Below are 22366 nucleotides of genomic sequence, written 5' to 3'. Positions count from 1 at the left end.
TCCGGGAAACAGCCCAGTTTTAGGGTTTGTAAAAGCATTTCATAATAAAGTCATCCTTGAAGGGAGTGTGTGTGCGTGTGTGTGTTGGGGGGGGTTCACTTGAGCTGGCCTCAGGGGTATGAGGATTGTGCTGGCTTTCAGGCCTGGCAAGGTGGCCACCTCAGAAGCCCCTGCTGCTGGTGCAGGGCCGGCTCCTCGGGTGGGAAGAGCAAACACGTGGACACTGTGCGGCGTTTATTATTATTTATTGTTAGGTAGAGACTAAAACACATTCTGTCCTGAGCCTGACCAACTGGCAGCAGCAGCTCTGGGCCAGGCTGTGCGTCCAACTTCTGTGCAAGGGGTTCTGTCCAACTTCTGGAGGGGTTCCTGGTCTTCAGCTGTCAGGCCCCTGATGCCCAGGGTATACCCAGCCCGACCCCTTCCCTGGCCAGGGAGCTATAAAGGTCACAGGCTTGGGACCCGGTACCTCATCCTCTTTGGGCACTCTGGGTCCCCGTGTCTGGCCTCCCAGCGCAGCCCTGCCCAGGGGAAGTGCGTTTTTGGGCCTCTGGTCAGGCACCCTCCAGGGTGTCTGGGGACACGGCTGGGCAGTTCAAGGGTGTGATAGTCGAGTCCTGGGGTTCTTCCTAGCTCAGCAGCTTCTTCCGCGTGTATGTCCTGACAGGGCACCTCCTGGTCAGTGCTCGGCTGAAGGGGGATTCCTCAGCCATGGGGAGAATGGCATCCCCGTCATCCCCTAGAGGCAGAGACAGGCTTAGGGAGCAGCCAGAGAAGCAGGGAAAAGGGCCTCAAACTGCAGAAGGCCACAGTCAGAGCAAAGTCCCGCTGGGCATCAGAGAGTGAGCGACGCCATGGCCAGGATGTGAGCTGAAGGTGCTGCGGAGGGACCCTCCTGCATCAGAACCACGTGACGGTCTCACCCCACTCCCTCATCCCTGTTAGTGAAAGGCTCGGAAGGAAATGACCCACTCTCCAGTGACCGGTTCCTGCCACCGTTACCCTTCAGAGCTACTTGACGGAAGGGGCTTCTGCTTGAACACGGACATCTGACTTGCTATGCCGGGGACAAACCGACATCCACCCCTGGCCCCGATGCCTTTCCAGCCCACCTCTCTGGCCCCTAGCTCCATCCAGAGCCCGTGTGCCCGTGCCATCACTCCATACCTCTGGTGTTGGCAGCTGGTGTGGAGGGCATTCTGCCCTGGAACAGCAGCGGGGACTGCGTCAGGGCCTGGAGGCTGCTGGCAGAGAGGCAGCTCCGCCTGGCAGAGACGGGGGACAGGGCGGGCCCTGGGGGGACAGCAGAGTCAGAAGAGGCCCAGGTCGCAAAGGCTGCTCCCAAGCCCCCAGTCGACCCACCTGAGACAAATACACTGTCATCATCAGGGGAGGGCAGCGGCTGCCGGAGTCCTGGGGACCCCTCTTCATTCCTCTGGGGCACCCCGTCTCCTTGCAGCAGCTCACACGCCCTCTTGGCCTGAGACTTGGTTTCCTCCTGCGGGGAGAGGAGTCTCTTCCTGGCCCCTGTGCCCAGCTGTCCCCAGGGGGCATCCTCAGGGGCAGGCCCGTCAGTCCAGGGAGGGGACAGCTCAGGCAGCTGGCACACCCCCTCAAGCTCAAAATCCCCCAAGAGAGGGGGGTCCTTGTGGCAAGGGTGGAGCTCGACGCCTGGCTCCTGGAACTCGGGCCCGGGCAGAGCCCCAGCAGGGTCCAGGCCACCCTCGGCCCTGCCCACCCCACAGTCCACAGCTCTTTTCTTCCGGGGCCAGTCCTGGATGGTCTCAGGCGTGCCCTTCCCACTGGGCTTTGGTGACGGGGTCCAGGGAGCCCCTGTGCCTGCCTGCAACGGAGAGGGGTCAGCATGGCAGCGGGTCGGGGTACAGGACTGGCAGATGTAGATCTGGCCGCCACCCTTGCCGGGCGTGCTGTGTGAGGGCCGGAGGCAGGGTGCCGGTGGGTGCACAGTCTCAGGCTTATTGGCAGACTTCCTGGTGCTGGGTGCACCCCCACCAGGCAGGGGACCCTTCCCGTCCAGGGGCTCAGCCTCTGAGCTTGGGTCTCTGTTTTGGATCCGCAGTCTTGGAAGATCCATGGTGGACGTGCCCAGCTCCAGCTTGTAGGGCTGGGGGCTGGCAGGGGCCTGCATGGGTGGGGTACAAGCTGGCAGGCCCTCCAACTGAGGGGCAGCCGAGGGTAGGCTGAGGGAAGACGGCATCCAGGGAGAGCTGGGCCTCGAGGACAGCGGGGACACAGGAACCCCGGAGTCAGGCAGAGGTTCTTCGGAGACACCGGGTCGTCGGGACCCCTTGCCTTCCCTCATGGGCTGAATGTCTGTGACGGAGCTGCCATGGATGGGGCCACTAGCCTGCTCTGGGACAGGGACAGTTCGCATGTCACCAGGTCTGAGCAGAGGAGAGCAGACGTCCCTGCCGAGGCTGGTCGCAGAGGAACCCCATCTTTCAGGAGAGTTGTCCGGAGGGGGCAGTGCTCGGCGGTCAGGCGGGCTGGCGGCAGGGCTGGGCGTGCACCCCAGGGCGATCATCCCGGGTTTCTGTCCAAGTTTGGAGGGGGGGGGTGTGGGGGCTGAGCCCAGGATGAGCTCGCTGTGAGTCTCTGTGTGGAGTGGAGGGGGACCCGCTGGCTTCTCCGGTGAGAGGTCGGGGCAGGGATGTCCATGGGGGACTCTCAGAGCTGCCACATGGCGGAGTGTGAGGTGGTGAGGAAGGCAGTGTGGCGGAGTGGCCCGGCCGCTGGGGGCCTGCAGTGGGGTGCCGGTGCTTGGGATCTGGAGAGACGCTCTTCCGGGCAGCTTGCCTCCGTGGAAGACACTCACACTGCACCCCCACAGAGCCCGGAACCCCGCCTAGCAGCTGAACGGGGCTCTCGGGAACCACTGGGGGGTGCTGAGGAGAATCCACCAGGAATTCAAGGGTCCGGCTGGCTGGCCTGCAGCATATCCTCGGGCTCTCCTCTCTCGGGGATGCCCCACCTGCCAGGGAGCCCCCTCGAAGCAAAGTGCCTTGTGGACAGGGTGAGTCCCAGTCACAGGGGGAGGTGGCTGCTAAGCGCCCCCGACAATGCGCCCGTCGGGCAGGTGTCGTTTCTAAGGGGGGTCCCTGCAGCCTCTCAGGGGTGCAGAAGGGAGCCTGTGGGGTCCGAGGGATCTTCCCAGGCGTTGCTTTAGAAGAGCTGCAAGCAGTCTGAGCATTCTTCTTTGGTGTCTGTTGAGAAAATGCTGGTTTTAGGGAGAGGGCGTGCCTACAGGGTTGGGCAGGTGCTCATGCTCTGCACACAGGAACCCTGGGCTCCCTCCCCCGGCAACCCCAGGTGGGACCCAAACATCAAGAAGAAAAGGAGAGAGAATTCCACACTGAGCATGGTCTCGGCACCACTCAGAACGTGACCAGTGGCTGAGGTGGCCGTTGCAGAAAGATACATGGTGAATGAAGCAATGGTGCAACAGGCAGAGCTGGGGTCATCTCTAGCTCCTTGGTCTGAAACTGATACCCAGTGATCATCGCTCAGGACCACCACCCATCAGCATCAGCGGACACGGGCTTTCAGGCCCCTGACGCATGGTGTGTTTCCATGCCTCCCAAGACACACACAGACATGGCAGGATCCTGGTACCTGGTAAGTGGACGCACTCTCGGTTCCTGGCGTGGCTCCGGAAGGCCTTTTTTTCCTGGCCGACGTCGTCTCGGAGGGATAGGTCATCTCCATCACCGCGCCAAAAAGGAGCCTTTTGGGAGTCTGGATACGCTGGACGGGGGAGTCTTCTCTTTGGTCTGCAAGTCGAAACCATGACAACACTCAGCACCTTCTTCGATTTCCGCCCTCCCAAACAATCCCACCAGAGAGTCACAGGAAGTCTTTCACTGAGTTGGCGGGCCCACACTGCAGCCTGCTTCAATTTTTCAGAGACCACAGACTAGCCCCAGTTCAAGTTAGAAGTGTTGGCATCCAAAAGCACTTCACATGCTAACACAAATTACTGACAAGTGGGGACGGTTGCTTGGAGTGTCCACCGCTCTTTGCCGGGAAGGAAAATGTCCACTTCTTTCCACCCCACTCCCTGGCACACCGGCAGGGGCTTTGGAGATGGACACGTACCTGACTTGGCTTGCTGGAGCGAGTGAACTCTCTGCACACTTCGAGACTTCGGCTGAGACAGGGAGTAGAAAGAGCCAGAATGCGTCCTGGTTAATGACAGCTGCTTGATTCGAGGACTTCGTCTCAGACCTGCTTCTGTAAAACAGAATTAAAGGGTAGTAAGAAGGGAGCAGTGCAAGTCTGGTATTTCCCCACGTACACAAGGGGTGTGCCTGTGTGCCACACAGCCAGGGTGGAGGCCTAACAAGTTCTTGGTTGTGGAAACAGAGCTTGAGAGGTATAAGGCATCAAAACAGTGACTCCCCAACCCCAGTCCTGGACTGCACCTTTGTAAATCTCATAAACTTCTTCCCATAAGCGTGATGTAGACAAAAATATATAAACTTGAACTACCGTTTCTATATGCTGTGAGAGTATGATTGAAGTTAAAACATTAACAGGACTTCTGGGTTAAGCGAGGTAAGAATTCTGGGGCTTCTGATTTTCTACAAAGAGTGCAAATTACTTGAGTAAAGGCAGTTAGCTTGTGGAGGTGCCAGAGTGATAGGACAGCAGGTGAGGCCTTGCATGCGGCCAGCGTGGGTTAGATCCCTGGCACCTCTTATGGTCTCTCAAGCACCATCAGGAGTAATTTCTGGGTTTTTTTGGGGCTTGCTTTTTGGGTCACACTCAGTGATGCACAGGGGTTATTCCTGGCTCATGCACTCAGGAATTGCTCCTGGCGGTGCTCGGGGGACCGTATGAGATGCTGGGACTCAAACCCGGGTCGGCTGCATGTGAGGCAAACACCCTACCTGCTGTGCTATCGCTCCAGCCCCATCAGGAGTAATTTCTGAAGGCAAAGCCAGGAGTATCCCCTGAGCATCTCCGGGGATAGCCCAGAAACAAAACAAAAAAAGTTTATGAAAAGCCCTTCATTACACTTGTAGTAATTGGTCTCCACTGTGGCCTCAGTGCTCTTAATGTCTGTGAAGCATCGCTGGAGATGAGCTCAAGGCTGAGAAACGGGGGCCGGAGTGATAGTATACAGCCGACCCGAATTCAGTCCCCAGCATCCAATTGGGTTCCCCAAACTCCACCAGGAGTGTTCCCCAAGAGGGGGAGCACAGAGCCAAGGGTGAGTCATGAACACCAGAGGGTATATAGTTCAGAAAAACAAAACAAAGGTTTTAAAATTAGGTTAACTCCAGAAACAAAACCCCACCACAAAAGGCCCCCAAACCTAACTCCCCCAGTAAAACAAACATTAGCAATACCGTCATCTCCCTTCACTGGGGATTCTTCAACGACGTCGATCTCAGGCCCCGGGTCAGAGGATCTTGGGAGATAACAAGCACAGGGTCATTCCCTCCTTCTCATCAGGACACATCCAGAGGAATAGCCTCACACCAGGAGCCCAAGACCACACAAATGACTGTCGAGTCTGCCTGGACATTCCAGAACTCAGCACACAAGTGAGACTCGAACGGGTTCGTGGGAGGGGAACTGGAGCAAGGCCCTGAGGCCCTGAGCCTGGACGCAGCCCGCTCACCTGCCCTGGATCTGTCTGTGGAGCAGCCTTCTGGATATCTGCTTGTGCACTGGTGTCTCCGCCACACTCTTGGTCAGCAGCCGGTGAACCCCTGAGGGAAGCAGCAGCTGGTCATGTCTCCACACACCTGACTCGGACCCAAACCCAGTGGAACCCAGCAAGGTGAAACCCTGGAGCAAGACTTCTCAGCACTTTTTTTGCTTTTTGGGTCATACCTGGTGAAGTACCGGGGTCATTCCTGAGTGCAGAACCAGGAATGGTTCTGGCGGTGCTCAGGGGACCATATGGGATGCTGGGAATTGAACCCGGGTCAGCCATAAGGCAAACATCCTACCCACTGTGCTATTGCTCCAGCCCCTTCTCAGCACTTTTTGATCCCCACAGCAAGTGAAGTCAACGGAGAAGAGTCTCTCAGTACCCAGTACCCGAGTACTCAGTACCCAGTACCCGAGTACTCAGTACTCAGTACCCGAGTACTCAGTACTCAGTACCCGAGAGTCTCTCAGTACCCAGAATACCTGACTCTAAATGAACAACCAGAGTACAAAGGGAAATAGAAAATTAAGGCCCTAAGCAGAGTGACCAATGTGCTTGTCAGTGGGGCAATGACAAGGAAGACGGGGCTTGAGAGACCATCGCTGATTTTCATCAAGCCCAGAGAGGCCCCAGTGACAAAACTCACTGGAGCGAAGTATGAGGAGGGGAAGCAAACGAGAGCAAGAGCTGCAAAGTTCTCCGAGAGAGTGCAGACTGGTTGGGAGCCAGGGAGGCTCTCCTCCCAGCTGCTGCAAACATGGTACCTCTGGACCTCTTGGAGCTGTCCTGAGTGTACTCCAATCCCTCCACGGCAGACACAGAATGGCTCCTCGGCAGCCCTCGCTTTAGTGATTTCTTTGAGGGCGAGGTCATTTGCTGGTTAAAGAGGTTTCTCCGCACTTTGGTCACTTCTGAAAGCATTAAAAAAAAATTAGAAAATCCAATATTGTCTCCAATAAATGCATAGTTGGGAAGAGAGGGTTTTATCTAAGACTTTCACTGTCACCCTTTGAGTAAAATGGGCAAGGTGCCTTCAAATTACTCTACCTAGCCTGAGGGACTGCACAAGGTCGGCCCCTATCACGTAGGTTAGAATCTTGTCACTGTAAAATGGACACAACCCCCAGGTTCTGTATTATTAGCACCTGCAGGCCGCCTTTTCACAACAGTCAGGGCACCATCATGATTCTACATCCTTTTCCTGTCCTGTATTTAGATCAGTCTCGAAGAATCAGTTCTCAGGACGGAGTGAAGGACAGTGGGCAGGGCAGGGCAGCTGCCTTTCACAGCCGATCTGGGCTTGGTCCCTGGCACCTACATGGTATCCAGAGCCCCCCAGGAGTGACCCCTGAGCGCAGAGACAGGAATAAGCTCTAACCCTGACCCCTATCCCTCAAAAAAAAAGAGAGAGAAAGGAGAGAGAGAGAGAGAGAGAAAGAAAGAAAGAAAGGAAGGAAGAAAGAAAGAAAGGAAGGAAGGAAGGAAGGAAGAAAGAAAGAAAGGGTTCTTCTTGATGCCCAGATGGTTCATTCTGCTGCCACTGTTTCGGTGGAGGCGAGGAGTGGGGCAGGTGGACAGCACAAAGGCTCCTCCAGCTGCCTTCAGAGCACTTCCGCACGGGTCACAATGTTCACGTTTCCTAGAGCACTACAGGCTGTCCAGTGTGGCCTGAGCACAAATCCATCTTCTCACCCTCTTGGCTGTACAGATCACACCAAACAGCTTTCCCTCAGTTTGTATTTGGGATCATGGAGTGCACCTAGCTGTCACAGAGACTCCTCTCATCTCAACTAGAGTTGTTACCTGTTTTTTTGGGAGGGGATATGGGACACTCCCAGCATCCCTCAGAGCCTGGGCTGCCTCTGCTTTTGTGGCTTTCGTGAGAACAGCATTTTTAGACTTTAGGCCAGTTACTTTGCAGCATGTAGTATTTTAAGATCATGTGACTCTTCTGAAACTACAGCTTAGTATCTGTCATGTTACCTGACAATCTCATGAAACTAACGTCCAGTTCTATGTATCTGCTTAGATATCTGTCATTCTGGACAAGATCTGTCTCTGAGACAAGCAACGGTACCTTGCACAGTCTCCTTCACCAGGAGCGATGGCTGCTGAACCGTGGGGAGAAAGTTTTCCTGAAAGATGAGAAAACCCAGTCAAATTCGTGTTTTATTTTTGGGCCACACCCAGCAATGCTCAGGGCTTACTCATGGCTCTGCATTCTGGGATCACTCCTGGCAGTACTCAGGGGGCCTTATGAGACGCTAGGGTCAAACCCAGGTCAACTGCGTGCAAGTGCCCTCCTCGTTGTACTATCTCTTCAGTCCCCAAAGGGGCTACATCGGATTTTACACTCTCCAAACAGGACTCCAAGCTATGTGAGGTTCACTCATATTGACTAAAGCAGAAAACGGAGATTTTGAATGAACTTATTCAAATCCTAACCTTGATTTGCCTATTTTCACAATAACACTTCACTGTGATCTTTTGAGTAAAATGGTCAGTGTGTAACGCATCTTATACCATGGTTCCTTGAATGACGGCTCAGAGAGAGCCGTCTCTCACCTCATCTCTGCTCGCCCACTGCCCATTCCCTGGAAGGGAGGACCCATCACCTTTCACTCCCATTTCCCCATTTTTTCTGTTAATGCACAGCTGAGAGGCTGGAGTGATAGCACAGCAGGTAGGGCATTTGCCTTGCATGCGGACAACCTGGGTTCGATTCCCAGAATCCCATATGGTCCCCTGAACACTGCCAGGCGTAATTCCTGAATGCAGAGCCAGGAGTAACCTCTGTGCATCACTGGGTGTGACCCAAAAAAGAAAAAAGGGAAAAAAAAAAAAAGAAAAGAAAAAGAAAAAAGCACAGCTGAAAGAACAACATCTGGAGGACTGTCTCTACACAACTTACATTTTTGGCAGCCCTTTTAGACACTCTGGGAATTTCAATTTGTCGAAGATTTTGTGAAACTTCTGCAATGCTTTTATGTCTTGTTAATGCATTTTTCCTTTTAAAAATAGGAAGAAATGGTCAATACACACTCAACAGACATTATGCACAGTTAAATGAGAATGGAACCAGAGTTTAAAATAAAACCTTATTCAAACAAAAGTCTCTTGGGCATTAGGTGCAAATCAGCTTGTGTGACCCAATCCAGGTAAATACCAACAAACAGAATACGAACAACAGCCCCGCCCATGCCCTCTGTTGCGTCTACAGCACTCGGCACCATCTCTCGCCGTTCACCTACCTTCTCTTCTTAGCCGATCTAGTGCGAAGTTCTTCGAGCTGGTCAGAGTCTGTGACCTGAGGTGCACTGGACAGGTGGGGCACAGAGAGCAGAGGCGACTTGCTCTCCTGAGACAGGGAGTCATCACTGAAAAAGTCCGCAGGCAGGACACTGGCCAGCTTTGGAGGGATCACAAAGCCCAGGCTGTTGTACAGGTCTCCCAGCATCTTTGGGATGGAGCCGATATACCTGGGGGGACAGAAAGTGCCCGTCTCGGCTTCTCGAAGCCTCCTCAGCCAGGAGATATGCCAAAGCAACCCCAAGGTTAGTAGCCGTCACACTTACAATCCCAAGATTTCCTCCAGAAACATGGCTAGGTAGGCAGAGTCCTCAGTGAGGCACACGGCACGAAGCAAGTCGGCTGTCTGAAGGAGAGGGCAGTGTGTCACCCCTGCCCACCCCCCCCCACCCCATGAACTACCCCATGGAACCAACCAAGTTTTGTTTCTTTTGTTGGGCCACACTCTGGCAGTGCTCAGGGGTTCCGCCTGGCTCTGCACTCAGGAATTACTCCTGGCAGGTCTCGATGGGATGCCGAGGACCGAACCCAGGCCAGCCAGGCAAGTGACCCCCCTCGTTGTGCTATCTCTCCAGTCCCCAATGGCATAAACCAGGTAACTTGCCTCCTCCACCACCTGCTCCAGGTCGCCCACACTTTCACGCAGTGACGGGCATTGCTGACACAGCTCCAAGCGAAGGAACACCTGCAGCTGGCACCTGAGAAGAGACAGGTGGTCAGGGCTGCTGGGAAGGCCCTTCATGGAGGACGCCAGCCTAGGTATAGAGCTAGACATTAAAGAAGCCACCCCTACCCCTCCCCTGCGAAAAAAGAAGGGATTTCGCTTTCTCTAAATGTGGCTTATTAGGTAAAGAGGCGATTCAAAGTGCACCTTTAGGAAGAACCAGCCACAAAACCCTCCTCAAACAAACGGAACTATTTCAAACCAATCTTGGTGAGTCCTGGAGCTGTGTTGGAATAATGGTTCAAAAAGCTAGAGCAGGGGCTGGAATGATAAGGCAGCGGGTAAGTCACCTGGCTTGCTTGTGGCCAACCGGGTTCCATCCCCAGCACCCCACCAAGAAAGACCGCTGAGCACAGAGCCAGGAGGAGCCCTGAGAATTGGCAGGTGTGGCCCCAAAACAACAATAAAAAAACCCAAAAAAGTGGGCCAGTGGGGCTGGAGCAAGAGCACAGCAGGTAGGGTATTTGCCTTGCACATGGACAACCTGGGTTCGATTCCCAGCATCCCATGTGGTCCCCGAGCACAGTCAGGAGTAATTCCTGAGTGCAGAGCCAGGAGTAACCCCTGTGCATCGCTGGGTGTGACCCAAAAAAAGCAAAAAAGAAAAAAAAAAAGAGAAGTGTGTCAGGGATATGGCTCAATGGTAGAGTTTCCTTGAATGAGGGAGGCCCAGAGCTTAATCCCTAGCTCGAGGCAGAAAAGTAGTTACTTACTCTCTGACTTTGTCTTCCTTATCCAGTTCTTTCCCCAGATTATCTCGGAGACTTTTGCTTGTTTTAAAGAGGTTATTTCTTATCTGATTCAGGCAGCTAATCTAAAAGCACAAAATTATTAATAGGAGAAAATTACTTATTAGTTTTAGTTTCCTTCACAGCTGACTAATGCCCTAAGAAGGGAAAAACGAAAACAGTGAAATGAAGTTTTCTCTTATATCTTTAGAGAGAACAGTTTATTTTAAAAATTTTATTTGCTTTGCTTTTGGGCCACACCTGCAGTGCTCAGTCTAACTCCTGTGTGCCCAGGGATCACTCCTGGTGATGCTGGGGACCATACGGATGCCAGGGATTGAACCAGAGTTAGCTGTGTGCTTGTATCCTAAAGAAAACAGAGTTTAAGAAAAACAAAGCCTAGTGTTTCACTAATAAAAAAAAATGATAAAAAAAAAAAAAAGAAAAAAGAAAAACAAAGCCTAGTGGGAGAGGCATCCAACCAGCTTCAGCACTGAGTCTGGGGCCACATGTTTTCTGGGACATACCAAGAGCAGTTCCGAAGCACTACCAGGGGGGCGCTTACCTTGTACCCAGGGTTCAATCCCCAACCCCCCCATACAGTCCCCCGAGCACAGATCCAGGAGTCAGCCATGAGCACCCCTGGGCGCAGTCAAAACAAAAAACAAAGACATATTTCAGGGCAAGTGGGCACCAGTACAGGAGCCTGAGGCCGTGGTCACAGATAGCAGCTGCTTCCAAGGGCTCTCCACTGAGCAGCAGCAGGAAGCAGCAATAACAAACTCCAAACACAAAGATGGGCCTGCGAAGCTGCCTGGGTCCACAAGTCCGCCTGGGAGACCTTCACGAGAACTGTGCACTCAACACGCAGCTCAAGGACAGCACTCTCGATAGGGCTCTGCGGAGATGTGTGTACTGTCCCTCCTCCCTGCCCCCGCCTATCTACGTCACAGTCCATCTCAGAGACTGGACTGTGCTGTCCCCCACCAGCTCATCCTATCTCGAGACCGTATGGTGCAGAATGGACACTGCATTGCAAGACATAGGAACCAAGCTCCCAACAAGGACCCAGCCACTTAAGTGGTAACAACATGGGAGCCTTACTTCAAAGTCCTTGGTGCCTTTGGACTTTAGGAACGCTTGAACGGTGGAGACAATGTTCTGAGCACACGAGTACAGCCCAGCTTCCCCTGCAGCCACGGTCTTTCGGTAGCTTTCATGTATGTAAGAGAGCAGGGCCTCTTCAGTTTTTATATCTGTGAGAAAGTCACACTGGTTTCAGCTGAAAATACCTGCGCTCCGAAACACCTACCTCCCACTGCCATCTGTCTCTGCTAGTGCGTCCACACCAGGGTGCCCAGGAGGCCACTCCCAGCATCCAGAGGGCGGCGCCATGGATACTGCTAACCTTCTGGCAGTGCCCAGGACAAACCTCACAAAGGAATCATCTGGCACAAAGAAGGCAATTTACAAAAGATCTACCAAGGAGCTGAAAGATAGCACAATGGGCAGGGTGCCTGCCATGCATGCAGTTGACCCAGGTTCAGTCCCTGGTTCCAGAGGGTCTCTCTAACCCCCCACCAAGAGAGAACCTGAGTGCAGGGTCAGGAGTAAAGCCTGAATGCAGCCAGGTGTGGGCCAAGAAAATAACTGAAAGAGTAAACACAGGCTTGGACATCAACATGCTGTGGAACAGAGGAATACCTTTTGGTTTAGAACTCCTGAGCGTCCTTCCTCGGTTTTCTGGTCGCTCTGCTCTGCCTCCTGCTGCTCTCTGGAGGCCCTTCTCCCCCGCTGCATCTGGACTGCTGTCTGGGTTCAACTTCTGAGCCTTCACGTTAAGCCTGGCCACATTCAGCATCTTCAGGGAACGGCACATGGTATTCATCTTCTGCCTCACAGGGGTGCGAGGCACGCCGCCTGCCAAAATGGCATCAGAATCGTTTCATTCAGAATAATGTTCTGCAAGCAAGGAAGAAACGTGTGGACTGCACTATCTTCCCAGCCCTGGCAACAATTATTTCCCCAGCCTTTTATTGGTTGTCATTTCAGCTCCACTGAGGGGAATGTCAATCTATTTAAACTTAGTCTCAGAACAGACCCCTTGGGGCCAGAGCGATAGTACAGCAGGTGCCTTGCACACGGCCAACCTGGGTTTGATCAGTGGTACCCAATATGTTCCCCTGAGCCCACCAGGAGTAATCCCTGAGCACTGCCGAGTATGGCCCCCAAACTAACCAATCAAACAAAGACCCAGACCCCTCAAGAAAAAGCCTCTTTGTGTGCATACGTTTCTTTCTGCTCTCTTCTTGGTTGGACACGGCGGATTCCTCACGAGCCTTCCTCTGGTAGAGCTCCGAGAGACTTTGTGTCAATTCACTTTCAGTTCTGGAAGACTCTTCTTTATTAGATGAGGCAGCATGCAGTAACCTGTGAACAAGCATTGGCTACAAAGCTGAAACTCTAATTTCCCAAAATATTATAACAACAAACAATCAAAACTCACTTCCTTTTAGAAGTCAATCAAAAGACATTAAGATGTGTTAAGAAATAGGACCAGAAAGATACCACTTCTAAGTCCATAGTTCAGTGGTACCCGGGTCTCCCTAATATCTCACTTTCACCAACACAAATCTCTAGACTCTTCATCTTATCCTCAAATTTCATCTTCATTAAATATTAGTACTTATTCCCAATTATTTTGTTATTAGGCTACATTAAAGGAAGGTGACCTATTAAATAAGACCATACAAACAGTGGGCCAGAGAGATGGCTCAGTGGACGGGATGGATTGTCGAACCCCCGCTCCACATTGTTCCCCAATCCCCAAACGCTGCTGGAAGCAACCCTTAGCACAGTTAGGAGTAGCCCCCGAAAACCACAGAGTGAGGCCCAAAAACAAAAAACAAAAACTACAAACAGGTAACTGAGAGTCGACTGAAAAACCAACGCCCAGGGAAATTTTTAAAAAGTCCATTTTTACCAAAACGACTCCATTAAATTTGCACTGGCGCCACTGAAGTTAGAACGAGGAAACCACTTCTCCACCACGGCCGCACTCCAGGGAGCGGTGCGGCCAAGTTCCTGCTGCACCCACTGTGGCACGGGGGCTACGGGAGAGGAAAAACAGCATCAGACACTGCACAGAGGCTGCTCCTGCACACGGCAACACTAACCATGCTCTCTCCCTGGCACCCCAGCCCCCTGCAGATCTTGGCAGCCTGTAACAAATCTGCTGTGAGTGTACCCGCAGAACTGCCCCAGAGCAGTGGGCATGCTCTGCACCCGGGAGGCCCAGCTCTGATGCCCAGAACTCTCGGGTCCCCCGAGCAGCACCAGAGGACGATCCCAAGCACCAAGCCTAAAGCAGACCCCAAGCTCTACAGGGTGTGGCCCAAACCACACCCCCATGCCAAAAACAAAGGGAGAGGGAGGGGAATCTGCCCAGGCTTCCTTGCTCTTGCTCAAAGACGCCAGCCTCAGAGCCCTGCCACTTGCTGCTGCCGCTCCCAAAGACTTTCCCTGTGGTGGTGCTGGAGGGGAGGTGCCCAACCTGGCCGTATCCAGGCCATGCAGAGCTGAGATTGTGCCTGGGCCTCTCGCATGCAGATCACGTGCTCTAGCCCACTGAGCTCTCTCCCTGGCCCCAGACATGTTCACTCCCATTTCTCCCTTTAAGCCTTGCTCAGAAACACTTTTCCAGCATGGCCTTCCTTGAGCACCTGGCTTAAAGCCACAGCTCTCTCCCTCTGTCCCACTCCTCAGCCCCCCCCCCCACCTCCTGCTTCGGGACTATGCAGTCGTCTTGCATCTATGCTATAAAACCTCATTTGATTTACTATTTTCTGTTAGATGATCAATGAATACCTTTCACTATTTTCTTCTCTCTCATGTTCCTAGGATCCAAAACAGCCCCTGCACACAGGAGGTATTCAATGCCACTGCTGAGTGTATAAATTATCAGTGACTATGTATCGAGCTACTTAGATATTATATATCTAGCTATTATACATTATATAGTTACTACACAAATAACAATGTCAGTAAAATGAAACAAAATGGAAGGAAGATAGATTCCTGGCAGTTTTAAGTATCCTTTACTAAAATTCAGTTTCATGTATACTTCTGATTTCAAACTGGCTTCACAGAGCCTTTGGCTTCCTCAGAAATGCTTCAGGGAGCTAGAGGTATTGTTCTGGAGGTGAGGTGCTTGCCTTGTACACAGCCGACCTGGGTCTGATCCCCAGCACCACACAGGGCGCCCACAGAATCCATTCAGAAATGGAAGTGATTTCTCAGCACTGCCAGCTATGGGCCTCCCCTCAAAACAGAAAACAGAAAAAAAAACACAAAACACAAACAAAAAGAGCAGTGCTACAGAATTCTATAGATACGTAAACTGCCCCAACTATGACCAGCCTGCTTTATCTGCTTTACAGCAGAGACCAGGCCATCCTGCAAGCAGAGTGAACCGAGGTTTGCTGCTGGCTCAGCTCACCTGGATCAGCAGGGTCCTCAGGGGAGTTGTCCATCTGAGTCAGCACAGCATTCAGAACACTAGTGAGAAGAGGATCTGCATCCCGGGGGCTCTCTGTTTCGGCCGCATGGAGGAAATGTCTCTGAACTTCAGCCCCTGCCATGCGGAACACAGTTAAAACTGCAGCATTGGCGGAGAGAGGAGAAAGAACTCCAGTGACGGGGGGCCAGCCTTCCTCAAGGTCCACACTGGCAACCTACATGAGAAGCGCCGATGAGTTGAGAATATCACTGTCATGTGCTTCAACAAAAGACAATACTAGTCTCCCTGGTGATTTTTTGCCCCCGCCTGGTGACTTTTAATACAAACGAGAAAAGAGTGGAAAAGTTACTTGGTGAGAATATAGCCCTAATTCCTTAATTTACAGAGAACTTCGAGGTACGAGGATTATTTATTAAGGACCTATGTGTTTTTCCTAATACTCTGAACCCTCCCATCTATTCTGAGGCAAAAATAACGAGCTCCATTTCATAAGGAAGAATTGGTGATGAAGAATAAGCAGCCTAATAAGCAAGTGGCAGAAGCTATGCACTTAAAAATAAAAAAAATTGAGGGGCTGGAGCGATAACACAGCGAGTAGGGCATTTGCCTTGCACGCAGCCAACCTGGGTTCAATTCCCAGCATCCCATATGGTCCCCTGAGCATCGCCAGGAGTAATTCCTAAGTGCAGAGCCAGGAGTAACCCCTGTGCATTGCCAGGTGTGACCCAAAAAGCCAAAAAAAAAAAAAAAATTTGAGCCTCCAAAGCGATGCTCAAATACTCAGATACCCAGTCCATGCCCAGCAACACTCAACCAGGCCAAGCGGGATCCAGAAATCAGATGTGTTTTGGGGCAGAAATGCTTCTGCCTCATGCCACCCTTGAAGGGGAAAGGTGTCTGTCCTTCCGCCTTTCCCCCACTTGGCAGCGGTATGGTGACCACCATCTTTCAGAGCCTATTGGACAGACAGGTACGAGCTTGCAGTGACGGGCGCACGGGGCCTTTCAGGATGGGGGGGCAGAACCAGCCCTTCTCCCCATTTGGACGAGACCCCGCGCAACATCATATGCTCTTCATTATCAGCAATAGAAAACAAAATATCTAATGATGCCTTTTTGGCAGGTCTGATTGTTGGGGGAAAATTCCAAATAGTAACAGGGGGTCTTCTGTCGAAAAATTGAATGTAATCAAAGTTGTAATCAAAGTAAAAAGAGAGTAAAGTGAAAATCATCTGCCACACAGGCAGGAGGAGGGTGAGATGGGAGATATACTGGGGTTCTTGGTGGTGGAACATGTGCACTGGTGAAGGGATGGGTGTTTGATCATTGTATGAACAACTTAAACCTGAAAGCTTTGTAACTGTTCTCACAGTGATTCAATTAGAAAAAAAATACAGCAGTCGGTAAGGCATGTGCCTTATACTTATACGTGGCCAACCCAGATTCAACCCCCAGCATCCATATCATCCTCTCCACCACCCCCAAGCACCATCAGGAGTAATTCCTGAATGCAGAGCCAGGAGTTAAGTCCTGATCTTCGCCGGGTGTGATCCAAAAACAAAAATTCACTTCTCTCAAACTCAGCATCGCCTTTAAATATGAGATGGTGTATGCTCCTTCTTAGAAAACAATTCAGTCTACAAAAGTACTGGACACTGTTATACCTAATCTTACAGTGTACAGACGAACTAAAAGAGAAATGCACTCATTATATGGAAGTATTAAATGCGTAACAGAAACTATTTAAAAAAAAAAAAGAAATAGTGGCTGGAATGATAATACAGTGGGGAGGGCGTTTGTCTTGCACATGGTTCGCTCCCTGGCACTCCCATTGTGGTCCTTAGGGCAGAGACAGGAAAAAGCCCTGAGCACGACTGGGTATGGCTCCCAAACCAAAGAAGTACCGCATGTCACAACCCTAATACAATAATCCCACAGTTGCCTTGAGGTACTTTAAACTCCTTTATAGAAGGAGTTTATATACTGCTTATATACTATGTTGGACTGTCCCCTGGGGAGACACCTACCAGGTGTAACTCTTCTGCAGTCAATCTGCTCACCAGATGCTGAAATGACACCCCTGAGGCCAGCAAATCCTCCTCAGGACCGTGGAGCATCCAGTTCTCAGTGGCCACAGTGTCGCTCATCGGAGGGGACCACTGGACCACTGGGCCTTGAAGGAAAATCCGAACTGGCTTTGGGAAATGTCTCTGATGCATGGTCAAGGGTTCCAGGGTGACTGTCCAGGTTTTGTAGCTCCCTTTGCCTGTTGAAAATAAAGAATATTAACATGCTCAGATGAAAAACAATTATGAAGAGGAGATTTAACAAGGCTGGAGATGGCGCAGGTCAGGTCTGAGGCCCTAAGTTTCATGCTGGCACCGCGTGCTGTGCCCTCTGCTGTCCCCAGAACCACCAGGAGGAGCCCCTGCTCAAAAACAGAGGATGGGGTTGGGAAGACAGCTCAAAGGGCTGACTGCACGCGTTGCATGCCGGAGCCTCGGGCTCAATCCCCAGCACTGAGCTAGGAAAATGAGGCTCCAAGGCTCTAAAAACATAGGACTTACTAGTGGGAAAAAAGCTGAGATGGTCACTTGACGTACTAGTGCCACTGCGCTCACTGCTAATTGTATAACAATAGGTGCTCAGAGACTATTTCCTTCCCAGGGAAAGCTACACATCTAGGAATGATAGGGACATAACTTGATGTTAAAACTTATTTTTTTTTTGCTTTTGTTCTGGGTCACACCCGGCGATGCACAGGGGTTACTCCTGGCTTTGCACTCAGGAATTACTCCTGGTGGTGCTCAGGGGACCATATGGGATGCTGGGAATCGGACCCGGGTTGGCCATAAAGATAAAGACCCTCCTGTTGTTCATCGAGTTGCTCGAGTGAGCCCAGTAACGTCTCCATTGGAGACTTTGTTGTTACTGTGTCTGGCATATCGAATACGTCACAGAGCCCGCAGGCTCTGCAGTGCGGGCGAGATACTCTTGGTAGCTAGCCGGGCTCTCCGAGAGGGGCGGAGGAATCGAACTCGGGTCGGCCATGTTGGCTGCGTGCAAGACAAACGCCCTACCGCTGTGCTATCGCGGGTTGGCCGTGTGCAAGGCAAATGCCTTACCTGCTGTATAGCTCCAGCCCCCAGATTAAGAAGTTTTAACACCGGGGCTGTTTTTGATGTTAAGTTTTAACATCAAAGCAAAAAACAAAACAAAACAAACAAAAACAAAAAACTTCTTAATCAGGGCCAGAGCGATAGTACAGCGGGGAGGGCGTTTGCCTTGCACACATTCGACCCGGGTTCAATCTCCGGCATCCCATATGGTCTCCCAAGCACTGCGAGGATTGATTCCTGAGTGAAGAGCCAGGAGTAACACCTGAGTATCTCCGGCTGTGACCCAAAAAGAAAAACAAAACAAAACTTCTTAATCATTATGACTTTTGAGAGAAATTTTTTGTTTTGCTATTTTGGGGCCACACCAGGCAGTGCTTGGGGCTGACTCCTGACTCTGCACCACTCAGGAGTCACTCCTGGCAGTGCTCAGAGTGCTGGGGATTGAACTGGGGTGACCCGCATGCAAGGCAAGTGCCCCCCTGCTGTACCATCTCTCTAAAAGAGGATGCTGGGCTGGAGAGAGTTAGAGCACACTCCTGGGCAGGGAATGATGGAGCGCTAGGTTGCATCCCCAATGCCACAGGGTTGCCCAGACGGCCAGTTCAGCACTACTGAGCATGGAAATAGGCTAGACCTGAGCACCCCTGGTTGTGCTCCACCCAAAAACCAAAAAAAAACCATCGTTGTTCAGAAATCCGTGCACTATAGTGCTTAACAGTGTGAGAAGAGGTTGGGTTCTAAAAAGACTGTATGTAACAAAATACTTAAGCAAAACTGGCTTGAAATGTTTTTCAATCACACACATTTGTTTTACACATAAACCTCCACAAAGGTTTAGAAATGAATTCAGGGGCTGCAGAAATAGTATTGCAGGTAAGGCGTGTGTGTGGCTATCCCAAAACTTTCACTTGCTCATTTTATACAGACTAGGAGCTGTGCTGAGTCAAAAGCTCCGGCCTTCCCATTAGTCCTTATTTTGCTTGTCCTTTAATCCTTTTGTTTATTAATACCCGCTGAGCTTTCTCCCCAGCCCCTCTTTAAGTCTCTTAATCATGGGCACCGAGTGCCAATGTTGCTGGAAATTCTAAAGAAGTTAAAACATGGGCCTGCTAGGAAGAAGCAAAATGTAAAACGTGGGTCTGCCATGAAGAAAGAAACTTAACCGAGACCCTGGGCTATGACTTGCTCACCTTCAACCGGGAGAAATAATGTTCCTTCCGTGCCAGGGAAGGAGGCCTCGCACTCAGAAGGGCAGAGCAAACGGTTCAGAGTGGAGTCAGTCGGCAGAGCGGAAATCCAGCAAGGGTGACAGTGCTCTCTCAGGGGCTTGCTCCCAGTCCGGAGCAGCACCTGCTGGGTTCTAGCAAAGTCCTGGCTGAACGCTTCGGAGGGAATCACAGTGCCTCCGACGTGCTGCAGCAGTTCACACACCGTCCGGTATCCGACGTGGTCCGGGGAGTCCCACGGCTGCAATAAGAACCACAGAGCGCCTCAGGTCGAGGGAAACCGGGAGGAATCGAGCCAGACCCGCATCAACGGATCACGGGCGCGAGCAGCGCATCTGCTGTTCTGGCTGGCTGTTGGGTCGCACCCAGAGGTGCTCGGGGCGCACTCTGCTCAGGGGTCGCTCCTGGTGGGCTCAGGGACCCTGCCGGGGCGCCGGGACTGAGCCCCAGGTGGGCCGGGCAGGCGCCGTCCCCGCTGGGCTCCCGCTCTGGCCCTCGCTGAGTCCGCCGAGCGCTCCGAACTCGGGACCGGCCGGCGCGAGAGCCGGCAGCGTGGCCTCCCCTTCCCCGCCGAGGGACGCGGCGTCCCGTCCGCCGCTGCGCCGCGGGGGCCTCGGAGGGAGGCCGGGGAGCGGGTCGCGCCGGGGGCGGGGGGAGGGGCCGGCGCCCCCGCTGCCAGGCCGCCCCCAGGGGCGCCCGGCCCGCCGGGCACTCACCGGCGCGGGCTCGCCGACGTCCACCCAGCACAGGGCGATGCCGCGCGCGAGCAGCCCGTCCTGCAGCCGCTTGGGCAGCAGCTGGTCCGCGCCGGGCGCCTCGCCGGCGAAGCGCAGCAGGTCGCGGCGCGAGCGCGGGCACGGCGCCAGCAGGAACACGGCGTGGCCGGGGCCCGCGCGCGCCGCCTCCTCGGCCTCGGCGTCCAGCAGCCGCCGGCCGCGCCGCCGCCGCGGCGTCTTGGCGGGGGACGCGATCTCGGGCCGGTCCCACTGGTAGTCGAGCAGCGCCTCGAGCAGCGCGCGCTGCGTGAGCGCCGCCCGCGGCGCGGGGCCCGGCGGCGGGGCGGCCGCGGCGCGCGCCTCCAGCTCGGCCTCCAGGGCCTGCCAGGCGCCGGCCCGCAGCTCGCGGAAGTCGGCCCCGCGCGTCGGCCGGCCGCGCGCGCCCCGCGAGTCGAAGAGCCGGAAGGCCCAGCGCAGCCGCGCCAGCCCCGAGCGGCCGCCGAGGTAGGCCAGGAGGCGCAGCGCGGTGCGCCGCAGCCGGCCCGCGTCCGCCGCGCCGCCCGCCGCGTCCAGCAGCAGCATGACGTTGTGGCAGCCGGCCATGGCGGCCGCGGGGCCCGCGCGCCCGGCCGGCCGCTCCGTCAGGCGCCGGCCGAAGCTCCCGCGCTCGCCCCGCGCCGCCCTCATTGGCCGGCCGACGCCCCGCCTCCCCCCCGATTGGCTGCTCGCCGGACGTCATCCGCGTGCGCGCCCTCCGGCCGCGGGCCTGGTTGGCAGGCGCCTGAGGGACGCCGGCGCCTGATTGGCGGGAAGGGCGGCCGTGGGCGGGGCGCCGCGTCCCGGGAGCGACCTGCCGCTCATTGGCCGGGGCCCTCCGATTTAAAATTTAAAGAGAAGGCGCTGCGGGGGCGTGTCCCGGGAGGGGAGGGGGTGGGAGCGCGGACGAGCCCGCGGGCGCCGGCTTTGCGTGGACGTGAAAAGATCGTGAAAGCTTAGCGGGTTCTCGGGAAAACTCCAGAAGGGAGTCTGGCATGATTGTCACCGCCTAACTAAAGCTGGTACGGAGCAGCTTGATTGCTGCATAAGTTTTGGTACGCTCCGAGAGAACGTTGGGCAGCGTTTAGGCGAGTTTTTGTTTAAGGGGATGCCGGTGGGAGATTTTTATAGCTAGAGTAGAAATTTCTGCTTGTTTTGGTGTAGGGACCACATCCGGTGGTGCTCAGGATTCACTCCTGGCTCCGAGCCCAGGGATTGCTCCTGGAGAAGCTCAGGGGACCAAATGTGATGCCCGGATCAAACTGCGGTCAGCTGCATGTAAGACAATCAGCTTTGCCCTGTGCTATTTCTCCCTTAAAAATGTGAGATTTTTCTAAATTTTTTTTTTGACAAATGCCAGGAGATCCCCAAATTTTCTGTCCATAGGAAGAATTAGAATACATGCCTGGGTCTGGAGCAATAGCACAGCGGGTAGGGAGTTTGCCTTGCACGTGGCTGACCCGGGGTTCGATCCCCAGCATTCCACATGGTCCCCCAAGCACCACCAGGAGTAATTCCTGAGTGCATGAGCCAGGAGTAACCCCTGTGCATCGCCGGGTGTGACCCAAAAAGAAAAAAAAAGAATACAAGCCTGTACTTCTTGCCCAGAAAAAGGGAGGCAACTCGCCATATTGCAGTATTAGTAAGAGCAGTGCTTTGGGATGTAGGAGACCGTTTTATTTTGGGGGGGGAGGGGCTTTTGGGTCATATCCGGTGATGCATAGGGGTTACTCCTGGCTTTGCACTCAGGAATTACTCCTGGCATTGGTCAGAAACCATGTGGGATGCTGGGGATCAAACCCGGGTTGGCATGTGCAAGACAAACACCCTACCCGCTCTACTATCGCTCCAGCCACAAGATGTAGGAGACCTTGGTTTAATTCCTGGCATCACATGGTCTATGGAGCACCTCCCGCACACACACACCTACTCACAGAGCCAGGAGCACTCCCTGAGCGCCACTGGATATGACCCCTGCTCATCACTGAAAAAAGAATTTGCTTTGCTCTCCAAAGTGTGAGACGCTAGAGGAAAAGAATTGTGGGTTTGTTTTTGTCTTTGGTCACACCCAGGCGGTGCTCAGGGCTTGCTCCTGGCGCTGAGCTCAGAGTGCGTGGTAGGGCTGGGGGCGCGTATATGATGCCTTGGATAAAACCAGGTCAGCCAGGTGCCTGGCAAGAGTGCAAGTCAAACGCCCTTCTCACTGTACTATCTCTCTGACCCTCCCATGTTTTATGTGTGTTTCTATCCCTAATACCGTGCACAGTGGCAATAAATTATTATTTTTAATTGAATTGTAGCAGGTTG

At 53.4% G+C, this 22366-nt stretch overlaps 1 protein-coding gene across 1 annotated transcript; it reads right to left on the bottom strand.

Moving 5' to 3' along the window:
- Positions 1-362: 362 nt before the first annotated feature.
- TICRR (TOPBP1 interacting checkpoint and replication regulator) lies at positions 363-20626 on the bottom strand. Its single transcript, XM_056113916.1, has 23 exons — positions 20024-20626; positions 19272-19548; positions 16990-17228; positions 14943-15177; positions 13428-13554; positions 12735-12874; positions 12149-12364; positions 11549-11700; positions 10430-10530; positions 9593-9690; positions 9259-9334; positions 8935-9162; positions 8595-8691; positions 7761-7818; positions 6448-6594; positions 5648-5738; positions 5373-5434; positions 4117-4251; positions 3634-3791; positions 2837-3224; positions 1363-2694; positions 1168-1293; positions 363-739 (listed from the first exon to the last, which is right to left on the bottom strand). Exons 1-23 carry the CDS (start codon positions 20624-20626, stop codon positions 630-632), a joined length of 5196 nt encoding a protein of 1731 aa, XP_055969891.1. The 3' UTR covers positions 363-629.
- Between the last annotated feature and the right edge of the window lie 1740 nt (positions 20627-22366).

Source organism: Sorex fumeus, unplaced genomic scaffold (genome assembly GCF_029834395.1).
Source record: "Sorex fumeus unplaced genomic scaffold, SorFum_2.1 ptg000024l, whole genome shotgun sequence".
NCBI classification, from domain to species: Eukaryota; Metazoa; Chordata; class Mammalia; order Eulipotyphla; family Soricidae; genus Sorex; species Sorex fumeus.
This window is presented reverse-complemented; position numbering and strand designations above follow the sequence as displayed.